Source organism: Hippoglossus stenolepis, chromosome 8 (genome assembly GCF_022539355.2).
Source record: "Hippoglossus stenolepis isolate QCI-W04-F060 chromosome 8, HSTE1.2, whole genome shotgun sequence".
In the NCBI taxonomy this organism is placed as follows: Eukaryota; Metazoa; Chordata; class Actinopteri; order Pleuronectiformes; family Pleuronectidae; genus Hippoglossus; species Hippoglossus stenolepis.
Window position 1 is genome coordinate 20,619,270 of NC_061490.1, and position 15,311 is coordinate 20,634,580.

The 15,311-nt window shown below is 41.2% G+C and overlaps 3 protein-coding genes across 3 annotated transcripts in view; 1 reads left to right on the forward strand and 2 right to left on the reverse strand.

Moving 5' to 3' along the window:
- LOC118113339 (B-cell receptor CD22) overlaps positions 1-15,311 on the reverse strand; it is a 1,629,935-nt gene that overhangs the window by 299,877 nt on the left and 1,314,747 nt on the right. The window lies entirely within an intron of this gene.
- On the forward strand, positions 1,094-3,335 carry LOC118113412 (axonemal dynein light intermediate polypeptide 1-like). Its single transcript, XM_047340737.1, has 6 exons — positions 1,094-1,501; positions 2,035-2,165; positions 2,240-2,409; positions 2,568-2,746; positions 3,027-3,191; positions 3,300-3,335. The coding sequence occupies exons 1-6, from the start codon at positions 1,421-1,423 to the stop codon at positions 3,333-3,335; spliced, it is 762 nt and encodes a 253-aa protein (XP_047196693.1). The 5' UTR covers positions 1,094-1,420.
- On the reverse strand, positions 2,748-12,384 carry gnl2 (guanine nucleotide binding protein-like 2 (nucleolar)). Its single transcript, XM_035163028.1, has 16 exons — positions 12,162-12,384; positions 10,663-10,747; positions 10,444-10,538; positions 9,839-9,978; positions 8,239-8,423; positions 8,061-8,127; positions 7,820-7,978; positions 7,606-7,719; positions 6,713-6,841; positions 5,814-5,918; positions 5,553-5,711; positions 5,215-5,322; positions 4,636-5,120; positions 4,336-4,406; positions 4,009-4,088; positions 2,748-3,859 (listed from the first exon to the last, which is right to left on the reverse strand). The coding sequence occupies exons 1-16, from the start codon at positions 12,223-12,225 to the stop codon at positions 3,716-3,718; spliced, it is 2,190 nt and encodes a 729-aa protein (XP_035018919.1). The 5' UTR covers positions 12,226-12,384; the 3' UTR covers positions 2,748-3,715.

Consider the following 15,311-nt stretch of genomic DNA (forward strand, 5'->3'; position numbering starts at 1 on the left):
GCCTTATTTGGCCAAATTAAATAAAGATCTATTACACAAGTTGAGTTTCATAACTCCATCCTTAGTGCTTTGATCGTTTGCTCTTCTGGCCCTCTGTGGCTGCTGCTGGGAGCTTTCGGTTCTTGTTTTTCACATTGTGCGTTTCATAATAGCGAACGCCAACTTTCTTCGTCCTCTCCATCGCTCTTCTCTGTAGACGTAGACAAAGAGGGAGAAAACAATTGATTAAATATTCTGCCACAAAACACCTGAGCTTTTATCTTCATTCCTGTTACGTTAGTAAGAGGAACATACATTCATCAAACTGATCTACTGCGTGACAGCAGAAACACTACGTACCTGTTTAGAGGTCAGTCTGTGCGCCTTCGCGGGCTCCTCGTCTTCCTCAGCCGTCCTCTTCTTTCCTCTCTGGACTGCAGCTGGAATCAAACAAAGATGAACAAATGTAACGTCAGTTTCAGATTAGTTCTCAAGGTCAACCCGACCCAAACCATACACATTTCATTAGTACAGGTACAGATAAATATTTCGAAATAAAAATACGTTTGTGTCAAAAATGGGAAAGTACATAATCACACCAGTGACACAGAAGTATCGTATCCTTTAACATATCTGATAATCCTTCTAAAATCATTTCTGTTGTTAAACACCATACAAAGTCATGACATGCTTATTACCTTTCATTTTAGCTGCTGCTTGTTTCGCCTTGGAGACGAAGTTGTCATAACTCCACTGTGCATTGTCCAATCAGCACCACAATTCTGTCACATGATCAGTGTCCTGGCCTGAACAACTCCATATGGCAATATTAGCTCAGGGTCATAGCGCCACCTACTGATTCGCCATGAAACAGGACGTTTTTTATAAACTCTGCTGTGCATTGTCCAATCGGCCCCAAATTGCTCATCCTTCATCAGAGCCCCGACCTGAACAGATCTATTAGTCAGTATGTAGTGATACTGATAGCGCCACCTACTGGCAACAGGAAGTACGCCTCGTTTTATAACTTTAATCGATTTACATTACATTTTTCCACCTCGTAATCTCCACTTGATGGCTAATGCGTGATCAGTGGGCGTGGTTCGGCGTTGCATGACGGACACGGGAAGGGAAGCGTTTATCCTTCCCGCAGTGCGCAAAACGCACGCAACACGGAGCCGTTCGGCCCGGTCCCTGTCCGCCCTCCCATCAGGTTCGGAGTTCGCACGTGCTCGGCGCCGCACAGTTCTGCTCGCAGTCCGCGTAATAACATCCTGATGTGTGATTGCACCGGAAGCTCGCCACGCCGTTTGCGCTGTTGCCCTGACAACGCAAACAGTGCTAAGCGCTAACAGTCTGCCACCAACAGCACCGACACACATCTGCAGCATAAACCTTAAAGAGCCTGATTTTATTGTTACCGTCATCCCAGCAGGAGACGATGATCCCACCGACTGACTCTCTCCTGAAATACAACAACCCGGTTCTGATCAGCAAGAACACAGACAGGAAATCACCTAAGGTCAGTTTTCATAGTTGTTTAAACTGACTTCTCTCACTGAACAACAGGAAGGGGGGAACAAAGAGAAAAGGTTAGAGTTTTAAATCTGTTTATTTGTTGATATTGTTTATATGTGAAATGTAGTTAAGAAAAAAGAAGAAAAGTGGAAACTCAACTTTATCTTAAAGGGATAGTTCACCCCCAAAAAGAAAATTCTCTCATTATCTACTCAGCACTATGCCGATTGAGGGGTGGGTGAAGTGTTTGAGGCCACAAAACACTTATCAGGGGTAAACAGTGTTGCAGACAAATCCAATACAAATGAAGTAAAGTGGGGCAACTTCTTGAAACGTAAATAAACAGGAAAAAGAAACATAATATCCCTCCATACTGCTCCTGTAATGTCATCCAAGTGTCCGTAAGCCCCGACGTTCAAATTCATCTCGAAACGAGATCATTTACACCATGTTTTTAGCTAAGATAGAAGAAATGTATAAGGATTAGTTACATGATTGCAATATACCACATGTAACACTTCATATTTTCCACCACAGGCTCGCCCATTAAGAGCGTGCCCTCAGCAGTCCATTGACTCTTGCCCTGTTCCACCACCACCTAAATCCATCTCTACTGAGGACACTGGGAAGGAAAATGAGGCCACTTTGGACACCATCTTTCCACCCAGGTACCTTTATCTCCATCATAGCTCAGAGGGGTTAACCCACTGCGGTATTTATCTCAACATCTACTTCTTTGCAGAAAATGGATGGTAGGGAACCAACAATGGCTGCAGCAAGTGTCCAGCACTCCTTGTACCAGAACAGATGTTGTGCGCCTCGAGGAACTGCTGGACACAAACCTGCAGCAGAGGCAGGCCAGAGAGACGGGCATCTGTCCCGTTCGCAGGGAGCTCTACACCCAGTGCTTCGGTAAACACAATGCACTGTACTTACAATGGCGGAAGATACATAGTTTAATGAACTAGGGCTAAGTTTTTAGACCCTGGGGACTAGATCTATACCTTATTGGTCACATATTTCCTTCACAGCAACAGAAACACTTATCCTGATTTTCTATTTTTCCCCAGATGAGCTCATCCGACAGGTGACCATCAATTGTGCCGAGAGGGGTCTGCTGCTGTTGCGGGTTCGAGATGAGATTAAAATGACGATTGCAGCCCACCAGACACTGTATGAGAGCAGCGTGGGGTTCGGCTTGAGGAAAGCACTGCAGGCCGAGCAGGGCAAAGCTGACATGGAGAAAAGCGTGAGGGCATTGAGTTTATTTTATTTATTATGAATTACAAATACAGAGGAACCCATAACCCCAAAATCAGAAATTTTGCATTTTAAAGATAATTTAGACATGTAATCTAAAGATATGGGATGGAAATTACAGTTTTCTGTTAGGAGTCCAGCAGAGAGCGCCATTTCTCTTTAAGAGACCTTAAAACTTATTTTAATGTCCGTGGTGGCAGCACATTTTACAGAATTGATCCTGCGTCTGTAACTGGCTCATGAGTGTCTCGTTGCATTTATGTATCTAGACTGCTGATCTGGAGAATGAGATTCAAGTCCTGAAGAGGCAACTGAATGAAGAGAAAGCTAAATGTGACGTGATAGAAAAGAGAGAAACTGAAAAGCGACAGGTGGCGGAAAAGAAGCACACAGAGGAGATTCAGTTCCTAAAGAGAACCAATCAGCAACTCAAGGTGAGGTTTCATCATCACATATAAAAGAAAATGTGTTTTTACAAGCATCCATAGTAGCTGTGTGGCCCGTCTTAAGCTTCATATAAACCTATTTGTCTTTCTTTTCAGGCCCAGCTGGAAGGGATCATCACATCGAAGAAATAACTGAAAACTCAAAAACCCTGAGTTACCATTTCCCCATTTGTATTATGAAAACTTAACTGAGTGTAATTAGCAAATATTTTCTTTTTCTTTATGACAAGTACAGTTCAAACTATCACTGTAGATATTTCTTGAGCGTCAAGAGAGCATTACACCTGTAAATGACGAATGAAATGTCATTCTAACACAGAGGGGTTGAACATGACGTCATTGACCTGAGTGACAGTCTGAATAAGGCATCACGTGGCCACTTCATAAAGACCCTTCAACACTCAGTTAGCATTCCACCTTTTATCAACTGTACTTTTTCAATAAAAACTTGGCCTTATTTGGCCAAATTAAATAAAGATCTATTACACATGTTGAGTTTTATAACTCCATCCTTAGTGCTTTGCTCGTTTGCTCTTCTGGCCCTCTGTGGCTGCTGCTGGGAGCTTTCTGTTCTTGTTCTTGTTTTTCACATTGTGCGTTTCGTAATAGCGAACGCCAACTTTCTTCGTCCTCTTCGCACGGTCTATCGCTCTTCTCTGTAGACGTAGACAAAGAGGGAGAAAACAATTGATTAAATATTCTGCCACAAAACACCTGAGCTTTTATCTTCATTCCTGTTACGTTAGTAAGAGGAACAGACATTCATCAAACTGATCTACTGCGTGACAGCAGAAACACTACGAACCTGTTTAGACGTCAGTCTGTGCGCCTGTGCAGGCTCCTCGTCTTCCTCAGCCATCCTCTTCTTGCCTCTCTGGACTGCAGCTGGAATCAAACAAAGATGAAACGTCAGTTTCAGATTTAGTTCTTAAGGTCAACCCGACCTAAAACATACACATTTCATTAGTACAGGTACAGAAATAGTTTGACAGAAATATTTATTTTTGGGTCAAACATGGGAAAGTACATAATCACACCAGTGACACAGCTCACATCTTTAACCATATCTGATAATCCTTCTAAAATCATTTCTTTTGTTGAACACCATACAAAGTCATGACATGCTTATTACCTTTAATCTTATCTGCTGCTTGTTTCGCCTTGATGTCTATGAGGGCTTTGTCAGACATTGCCTTGGGTATCCTGTCCAAAGAAGAAGAAAAACAGTTTACTCCTGTTGGGATCTGCTGAAATTAAGCTCAGTGTAGTTTAACAACTTATTTCACTTCAATGTCAGCTGATTTTCAACATTCAGGAGATCACACAGTTCAAAATGATCACTTTAAGTCCTCAGAGGATTTAAGACTGGTTAGCACGGAACACTTTAAATGAATGGTGAGAGCAGAGCAGGTTATGGTGAGAGCAGACTGACCGGATTGCAGAGAAGCGCTTGGTTTTGGCGCGGTCCAGAAACTGCTTGTATTTGGCGATCTTCTCATCCAGCTCACGGATGACCTGGCGTGATTTCTTACTGTCGTTTGCTTCGCCAGTCTGAGCGGTTGTTGCATCAGTGTCCTTGATTTCTCCATCAGGTTGCTCAACTGCGGTTGTGTCCTCTTCTCCCTTCTCTTCTTCTTCTTCTTCTTCCTCCTCACAATTTTCCTCATCCTCAGAGCCAGAGAAGTCCGGCATTTCCAGCTCAGGTATCTCCACGGGAACCAAGTCTTCCTCGGTGAACTCAGGTGCCACGTTAATCTTGCCAAAGTTCTGTCGCACATTGGAGAGAATCTTCTGGACCTGCTCCTTCTGCCTCCTCTGGTGTTCCTCTTTTTCCTCTAACGTGGCATCTGGATTTTCTGGTTGTTCCTCCTGCACAGCCTCAGCTACCTCTGAGGCTCCTTCCACTGGAAACTGCGCCTTAGAAAAATAACCACAACAAAATACAAGTTGACACATATGTTATAGGCTGGTGTTGAAAAAAATAAAAACAGAAAAGTCAGTAAAACAATACCTCGTGATCCCCCTCAACTCCAGGGGGTTTCACAAAGAAGGGGATACGTCCTCTCTGCCAATCGTTCAACACCATTTTGGAGACCGTTTGGAGATCTGGTTCACCACCCTGCACAAATCCAGAGATACAATGCTCAAGCTTAACTTGTGATTCACATGTGATGTACTTTGTAACTGAAAGCTGTCAAGAGCACAGCACATAATGTATAAAAGCAAAAGTTGACCAGATGTATGAAGCATTTGCTTGCAACAAATGCATTTACTGAAATAACTGCTCCTTAAAGTACATCTATAGCTACGGTAAGGTCCTGCACAGGAAAATGAAAGAATCATTCAGACCTTTAGAAGTTTCCCCATGCGAAATGCCAACTTCTCAAGAAAGTCTTCAGTAGACTCCCAGGTCGGGATGCGGTAGGTTTTCTGAATGTATTCTGGCTTGGCCCGCTCCAGTACGCCCCCAATGTGCTCCTCTGGGTTCTTGATCTTCTCCACTTGGACCTTAGTTAGGTAGGGGGGGGAGAAAAATGTCCAATTTACAATATGAAACAAAAAACGTTTAGTGATGGACTGAGTCGCATAAATGTTAAAACCATGACTTACCACTCCTTTCAAGACAATATCGGTTTCGCTATCGCCTGAAGGGTAGACAACACCGGGGCAGTCGATGAGGAAGATGCGCCTCATCAAAGTGATGTACTGCCACACCTACCATGAAAAAGATAATTGTTGAGTGAAAAATAAAATTCTTTTCAAATGAGTTAATATGATGAGTGAGCGGAGAATCTTTTGGAAAGGAAAAAACTGCAAAATCAAGTCCGGATGAGATCATAAGCACAACTTCTCCTTTTCGAATTAAAAAACTCCCTTCAATGACTGGTTCATCAAGTAGCAGGATTTTAGAGCAAAAATTCACATATTCTCAAAAATAAATAAACGAGAGTCACCACAGTGCTGCAGATCATGAGCATGTTTGGCCGTCAGTAAACAGCCTCAGGTGTGTGGTGAGAATCAAAAGACGAGGTGGGAAATAAAAGCGTGCTGGCCACAGATCTACTGGGTAGGTGTGGAAATTATTCTCCCCCGTTTGTGGTCCAAGTTCACAAATTTTGCAGGCATGAAAAAGATATTCTTCCCCCTTTCTTTCCCCTTGACCCTTCTTTGGACACTTGGGTTTTTAGACCCTTGTTCTTTTCCAAACAGGATAAGCAGCCCCAGAGAGGAAATTAAGGATAAAAGCTGTTGTTGTTCTTTCTCTTGGTCCAGTCTCAAATTAGATTTTTTGTTATATAGTTAAGAACACGGAGTCAACCATTTCTGTTGTTGCAGCTATCAGCAATTACTGAGAAAAGTAACATGCGTCTTTTCACCTCACGTTACCCTCCCATTGAATTAAAGGTCCCTTTTGTCGTCCATATATGATTAAAAAAAAACCACAGCACTAACACACCATCACGTTGATCATGTCAAGCAGCAATACTTATATAAAACATGGACGTTACCTTGGTTTCTCCAGCGAGCGGTGCCACATTGCAGACCTTCTTGGAGCGCAGTGTGTTGATGACCGAGCTCTTTCCCACATTAGGGTAACCAATGAAACCCACACTTATCTGTTTCTTGTCCGTGTGGAGCTGTAGGAGACAAACAAATTAAAGTCAGGAGTGTTGTGTTTCCTAAACAACAGTCTTACTCTGTCATCAGTTCAAGGCGGTAATTTTGGACGAGGCTCTGTTGCTATTTGCAATAAAGCAGGTGGACTCATCGCTCCAGAACAACAATGTAGTTGGCTCAAAACAAAGCAAAAGGATTTATGTGAACAGGAATCATGAAAATCTAAAATCTTTTATATAAAAAGGTATATTTAGCCCACGATAAACATCTCCCGTTTATTGTGGGATGTTAACTCTGTTTTTTGGATATGGAAAAGAGAGAAACTTTTACAGAGAAATAAACTCAAGGGTTTCCGTGCCTTTGTCATAAAAGCTAAAATATCAATAAAAAAACAATATAAAATTTTTGTACATTCCATTTGAAGTTCAATTCCCTTTTGATTTCTTGACCTTTTAGATTTTCTCAGTCCTGTACTTTCATGAAAAAGCTTTTTTCCACAGCGTCTATGTCACATTACCAGTTCAAGTAGGTTCAGACCAAACCTTTAATCACAGTAAATGTAATATTAGATGTGGTTAGAGATGTATTGTGAATTATATGATTAGAAAATTGGTTTGACCAGCAGTTTTTTTAATAAATAAAATACAGACAACAAACTCAGAAATCCAAAGAGATGAAATCTCAATGTCCACGGCCAAAACCTTAAAACTAAGAAAATGGCTCTGTTGCAGATGTTGACAAATGAAATATGTTTTTGACATTTTGAATTCCAGCATGTGTTTACCTTGCTAAACTGCCTGAGCAGCTGGATGAGAGAACCTTTACCAAAGGAGTTGGTGAGACTGGCATGGAACGCCAGAGTGGGGTACTCCTGGGACAAAAGAGCAACCCACCGTCTCTGTTTCAAAGGTGAGGGGAGGAGAAAGAGATAGTTAATGTAATTTAATACTATAAAAACACAGACATGTCTCTAATCAAACAATTTCTTTATTTCTTACCGTGACCCAGGTGGGGATGAGATCACACTTGTTTAGTACAAAGATCAGATGTTTCCACTGTTTCTCCTTGTTCATGTACGACTCTATACTTTTGGAGCGTGTTCCCATGGGATCACGGGCATCGAGCACTTGGATGATAACGTCAGACGAGTCGATCACCTGTTACAATAAAACAGTCAGGAATGCAGGATGTCTCATAACTCTTTAGTTTACCAACTCCAAATTAACATGGAAAACAAACCTTGTAAAGTTCTCCCCAGATCCTCTTGGACTGACCCTTCTTGAAGATTTCCTCACGTGCTTCGTCCCTGATGCCAAAAGAGAAAACAAGCAAACAATAAATTCTGACCTTTAAATATGAAAATTCGGCATCTTTGCTCCTGACCAGTCAGATGTAGTGACTGAACTGAGAGACTCACCGGACTCCTGTGTCCTCGGTCACCAGGTCTTTGTCCTTCTCTTCGCTGTAGCTCAGGGCCGAGGCCTCAGCCTTCTCGATGAGGTCCTTCACGTCCCCCACCACGAGACTGGGCCTTTTCCTCTGAGCCTTGGGTCCAAACGTGGTCTCGAAACCTTCTGTGTCGAGAATGTGCACCTTGGCGTTCTGCAGTTATAAAGAGAGGGAGATAGATATGAGATGAGTGTTACAGCTGCGATTATTGCTAAATTCCATCAAAAGCACAAGCTCTTTACTTTAGGTAGTTTCTTGGGATGTCCATTTAAATTAACTAGAGTAGTGCCTGTTCTAAAACCGCCTGTTTGGCCTGTGGTGATGCTGGTTGTAGCTTTCTTTTTGAAACTGTAAAAATGACCTGACGTAGTTGAGCCACGACGAGTAAAGACGGGCTGAAGCAGCAGCTGCACAAAGAGCTGTTCACCTCTTTATTCAAAGTGCAGTGAAACTCCACTCAGTACGCAGATCCATGCTAAAGAGCACCAGTCACCCATTTATTCAAAAGTGTATTAATATTGAACAGATCGTGTGTCCAACTCCTACCAAATTCATCACTGTGCTTCATGTGAGCCAACGAAACAGCCAAGTCCGTGTCTATGCTGATCAAATGTTCCAGTGATCTTGAAACTCAAGCCATACGTCTACTGCACCACTGCCACGTGGACCGCGGGCAGTTTACAGCTTTGTCAAAAACAATGATGTTAAAGGCTTCAGGTTGCCTTGAAAATCTGCCAAGATCTTTGACAAGGGAATCCTGGGTAGAAAAAAAACTAAGACTGAACCACAAACTCATTCATCTGGTCACTCAACAGTCAGACGTCTGAATTCGACTATAATCAACAATCACCACTGGCTGACAGTTATCACAGCTTGAGCACTGCATTGCTCAGCAAAAACCAAAACAAAAGATCCAACTGTCAAGTGCCTCTTTCTTAAATTCAATTTCAGATGATCCACTTTTTATTTTTGCTTTGGGCTTTCAGCCTGTTAGGAACACACCACTTTCATTTGCTGGGAACCCCCTCCCCACAATGTGGTCATCGCCCATTGGAATGTATAACTGTTCACATCGCCATATGCCTATTTGTTAGACATCGCCTGACCCTTGTGGAATGGACATGGCTGGAAACAGCGAATGAAAGAAAAGAAGGAAGAGGATGAGAAGACCTGGATGATATTTGGAATAATGCTGGTTTTGGGGTGGAAAAGATAAAGCCTGACTGATGACAACTCTCTGGTGTGAAGCACAGTGGCCACTCAGGGTCACAGGGGAGCAGAATGAGAACTGAATGAGGATAAAAGTGAGGTCTTGTGTTTATTTCACCACAAAAAATCCCTTGAAATGAGCTACTGAGGAAACAGAGCCAGGACTCACTGCTTTATATAAGCCAAACAAAAACACCATAGTTTTACATGCCTGTGCTGGCATAGTAAAATATAATTCAGACCACCGATGCATATCACAGTGGGGATATGCACGGGGAGGGTAGACCGCAGAAGATCCCTACAGAAATTATTCTTCCTTTAAAGTACAGTAAAAAGAGGTTTATACCCGTTCTACTCACATGGGCTTTGACTCTATCGTGCAGAAGAGACATGGGGAGTCTGCTTCGTTTCATCACCACACGATATGGATCCTTCTGTATCGCTCCCATCTCCTCCTGGAACTTCTGGAGAGATGACTGCTTGATCACACGGGTATTTGCTGAAAGAAGAAGCGTGACACGATTAATTTAGACATCCCATCTTTAAATCATATTTATAACAACCTGATTTCTCAATTCTCACTGACGAGTTATTATAGGGCACTCAAACTTTTCAACTCTTTAGTAATACACTGCCGCCAATGTTATCCTGCTAAATTGACCTAATGGCAGATAGCGGATGTCATACATTAACACAATACTCTTCTAATGTTTTATGATATTGTCAAATAATCAGGTTTTGTAAGGGCAGTGGGGTCAATTCAAGCAGAACATTTAACATGCTGCAAAACTGTAGAAAAATACCTGTGTTTCCTTGTGTATTAGCACAAACATATTTTGGAAGTGTGGCCAATGTGGTCTCCCTCCACAAACACAGTCCCAGACAATATGATTTGCTGACAACTACCACAGGCAACCCTGCTTTAAGACAGACGACATATTCAACAGTAAGGAAATGCACTCACTAAACCATTTGATGTTGGGTTCAACTCTGGCTTGAGTCCCCGGAGCCACTGTGGACTGGAACTGTAAAGGTCTGATGACTTTTCCACGGTCATTACTGGAATCAGAGGATCAGAAAATCAGCGTGAACTCAGCACTCACTGTTACATTTCAATTCTACTAAGAATAATCTGTCATTCAGCAGCTCACAAGGAAAAACTCAGATCTTCATCATCACTCACCATCTCTGTGTTTGTCTGTACATATTCAGACGCTTGATAGTGGCTCGGTCCCTCAGGTTGGTCGCAACAGCACTTTTGGCTCGATCTGAGAAACACACAGAGTTAATTGAATGTTTCATCTGTTAAAAATACACAACTTGTATTTAGTTGAATGTGTTATAATGCCAGTTTTGTTACAAATGCCAAGCTAATAACAGAGTTGAATAAAACAGCCCTGGTAATTATTACAACAACATTGTATGTATACCTATAGGCTGTAATATATTTTTCTGTTGAATAGTGTTGGATTAACAGTGTCACTACGCTGCCAGGCGGTCACCATTACTGATTATGTTTATCGTTATTTGATTTTATATTTTTTATATCTCTAGTCTTGTATTTTAGGTTTGACTCTTGTACTGTTTTCACTTTTTAAAAATGTATTAATATCTGCGGTACCATAATTTCACAGGCTATGTTAGTCTAATGCACAACTTTGTATAACTTCAGTTATTCATCTTTAAATCTGTATTTATATTTCGCTTCAATACTCTGCCTCTGTTACTTGTGTCGTTCAATCACCTTATACTTAAAATATCTCCATTAGCATATATTTCTTTACAGTGACAGCTTTGTAGTAGTTCTGGTGTCTAGACTTTCATCTCACTGCAGTGAACTTACTCATGACTAATTTTGACCTTTTATTATTCTTATGCGCTTGTGTTTTGACTGGTTTGCGTGATACTGGAGGCCTACATTTTCATCTCGATCAATAAAGTATTTATCTATCTATCTAGCCATCTTTAAACTCATAACATTCATAACATTTTGTGTTTGAAACCGTTTTAATAAATGCAGAACATTTACCCTCCATGTAGGTTGAATCTATTAACGTTTTATATTCTATTACAGTCCCTTAATCGCTATTCTAGTCTTTCTATTTTGAATTCACTGTATGTATGTATTTCTGCATCTTTTCATACGTTTCCCTGTGTTTTTAACATTAGGCTTTTACTGTTGCTTGTATTGTTTTTAACTTTACAGTCTTAATTCGGTAGTATTGTCTATTAAGCATCCACAGGCTTGCTCCACACTGAACGTCATTGCACTTGCACAGTGACACTAAAGATTTCTTGAATCTGACACCTCAGGGAGTTCGCTTTACAATTATCAGAGCAGCTTTAAAAGTCACTTTAAGACAAAGTTACAGCAGCAACTGCTTCCAGACTAAAGAAATAAAGACTTTATATCCTTCCACACTTTCCCCTAAACGCTTAGGTGTCACATTTAAAAGGCCTCGCGATGCGGCTACACCATTAGCTTCCCATTAGCTAAAGTTAACTTAAGTCACCCAGAGTTGTGTGAATCATTTTGACACTTTCCACGTGTAACATGAGAGACTGTATTAGTGTGACAAAGGGGAAATAATCCACGTGTGTGTTGTACAGAGCGCAGGGTGAGGCGGCTAGCTAGACATTAGCATTAGCTGTAAACAAACGGTGTAGCCTGGGTTAGCTCACCGGGGTTGCTGCTGGACGTCGAGGGGTTTATGGAGCTTCTCCCCTTAAACTGAGGCTTCACCATCTTGGCGGCTGTGTCGGCGGAGCCCTGCACAAGCGAAGAAACAGTAGAAACCCTCGGGAGGTTTCTGGAAGCTGGAGTTCGGCTGCTGTTGTTGCCGTTAGCTGGAAAATGTGCAGCGCACACGTGTTGTACGGCGAGACCGGAAGGACGTCACCGGGGGAAACGCGAGAACAAGAGCCAATCAGAGACGCTGATAGTGTGACGTAATAAATGTGCAAAGTCTCTATTGACATTATGTTGAATGGAAGTAAATAGAAATAATAGAGTTCATCTTAAAAGACATTCAGAAATTAATCATTCCCACAAATATATGTATTTTTATAAATTAAATATATTGGCTCCAATATTACTCTCATTAGTAGGACAGTAAAGCAAGTATTTGATTTATCATACTACAACTGCTGCTATCTTTAACTGCTATTTACTTTTACATCACTTCCCATGTATTTTTGCACTACTCTCATCCTATCCACCGTGTGCCTTATGAATGAATGCATACTATGTCGTACTGTGTACTATGTTTTGAGTACTTATTATGTTCCATACTTATATGTACTGTTTTTGCGTACTTATATGTTCTGTCAACTCAGAGAGAAACAGCATTGCAATCCCGTCCTGTACATATGACAGAATTGACAATAAAGTTGACGTTGACTTTTTTGAAAGAAGTTGCAAAAGATATTCCAACAGAATCTGCAGCTCGGTAGCAGGTCTTCACTTTATGTGGAAATGTTTCATTGCTATTCTCGCTTTATCCCAGAAGGGGGTGCAACACAGTTTCCATCAGGGAGTTGCCATAAGCGAACATGTCCTGCTGAAAATTCATAATCTGTCATGCTTAGTCCTTCAGTACCTGAGAGGCTACTGTCTGCAGTCTGAAGTGAGTGATAAAGGTCACAGGAGGCAGCAGAAGTGAAAATAAAGCGTGTTTTGCAAAATAAAAGTGGTTGAATAAATGTGTTTTTATGACAAAAGGGGAAAGAAACAGAAGCCACAGAAATGTGGCAGGAATTTGGGGAAATAATGTGGTCACTACAGAAAACTTAAATTGTTAGGACTCATTTTATTTTATTTGTGCTCCCCAATTTAAAGTTTCAGAGACATGACCTCAGTGTCCTCAGTGGGGGCTGCTGCTCATTAAATGCGAAAGACACGATATAATTTCACATTAAACAAGTATAATTCCACTGTTAATGTAGTTGATCTATATATAAGTCTAAAGGGACTTTAAAAGTTGCACCCTCCGTGGCCGGGAGCTCATTTGAAAACAGAAAACTAAACAACACTCTTTTGAAATTATGCTTTTCTCACTCAGGGATCTTTATGAATGCAGACCTGATGCAGACCCTCTGCAGACCTGTTAGACACCACGACATATTGAAAAGGACACGTTTGTGTGGTTGTGATGATGCCGCCTTCACAAAGTGTATGGTATGTTACACAAGTGTGGCACAGCGCCAATAGGCAAGTTCGTAGAGACTCCGGTCTGGAGAGGCGCCATCCAGTATTCAGTTTATACAGCAGGGAGACCAAAGAATGTTCTCTGTTCATTTTCATACAGTTGAAATTGGAACTGACTGCATCAGCAATCCACTGCAATAAATGATTTTTAAAAATCAGAACGTAACGTTTCTCCTCCTTTTTTAGGCCGAAGAAAATCGAAGGAAAAACTTCCTTCATTTTTTAAAATCTACATTCATAATCTACAAATCCTCCATAGGAAGCATATTTATGAAGACAGGAGAGAAACAGTGTTCCTTTTTATTTCAAGTCAACTTCATTGACACTCAAACTGTTTTACTTCTAGTTAAAGACAGACATTATGCTCTTGTCCGGTTTCTAACCATCTTTATCTTTAATTCTAACAATTTCAAAATATCACAAAATGCAACTGTTTGTTTCAGTAGCACCTAAGTGATAAGAGTATTTAAACTGTTTTGAAAAGTTAAAATATAAAGCCATTCCTGCCTAGCTGTTGCCTCTCCATGTCTTTTATACACCGAAGGTACTTTTTTGAACGTCTTTAAATAATCGTCCTTGTCCTTAAGTTCAACACAAGTTCACGAGAGCATGAAATCCTTATTCTCGGACTGAAAGGAAGTTGACTTTTTCTTGGCCTGAGGAAATTTAGCTTCCTCTCATAAAAAGAAAACCCACCACCAGTTAACTTCTTCAATTAGAGGAGAGACTAATCAAAGTTTACAGTATGTAGTCGCCGTCATTCTGCCATACAATGAACGTAGGTTTATTCGGTCTGTATTCAGCGGCTGTGCATTTTACAGCCGTTAAAAACCAACAGGTTGGCTGCACTTCACGTGACCTCGATTAGCATGAGAGTGCGTATTTAAGGCGAGGCACGGACACAAATGAGAAAACTAATCGATTGGGCAAGCATTAATCCGAATTTGCATGCGGGAATGCAACAGGACACGGAATGACCACCCATCGACCGTCCATGACAGAACGACCACAACTTATGATGGATGCCCTCAGCAGCTGGAGAGACAGAGTTATGTGAGGATTGTTTTTTTTAGCCCAATTAATCTTATGACAGGACAGGACTCATGTACAGCCTATTCAAAAAGAAAAAGTGAATGATATGCTTTCTAGGAAGAATAAAATAAAGTAATTTTAATAACAATATATGACAATTCTGAACCAAACTTTGTGTACTAGCAGTCAGCTACTCTGTTCTTTTATTAAAAACACATAAAAAACACATATAAAGCAGCTCTCAATTAAACAACTACAATAAATAACAGATTTAAGGAGCAGGTTTATATTACAACACACAATTCTGCTATGCACTACATTTTATAGACTCGTATAACTGGGAAAAGGTTGAAAAGAGCGGAGCTCCGTGTCCTCTGGCCTCCCATAAAGGTGCTGGAGTGAGAAAGCTTGACAGATGATGTGAAAATTTCCCTCCTCTCTTTGGTCTTCTAGCCGTGGAGCATGGCAGGTTTAGCTTGTTTATTTCTGTCCATGAGCGCCAGCCACTCACGTCACCGCATCCATCTTTCAGGCAGATACCCATTCAGCCCATCAGTCTGGTCTGGATTGTGACTGACAGCTGAGGAGTTATA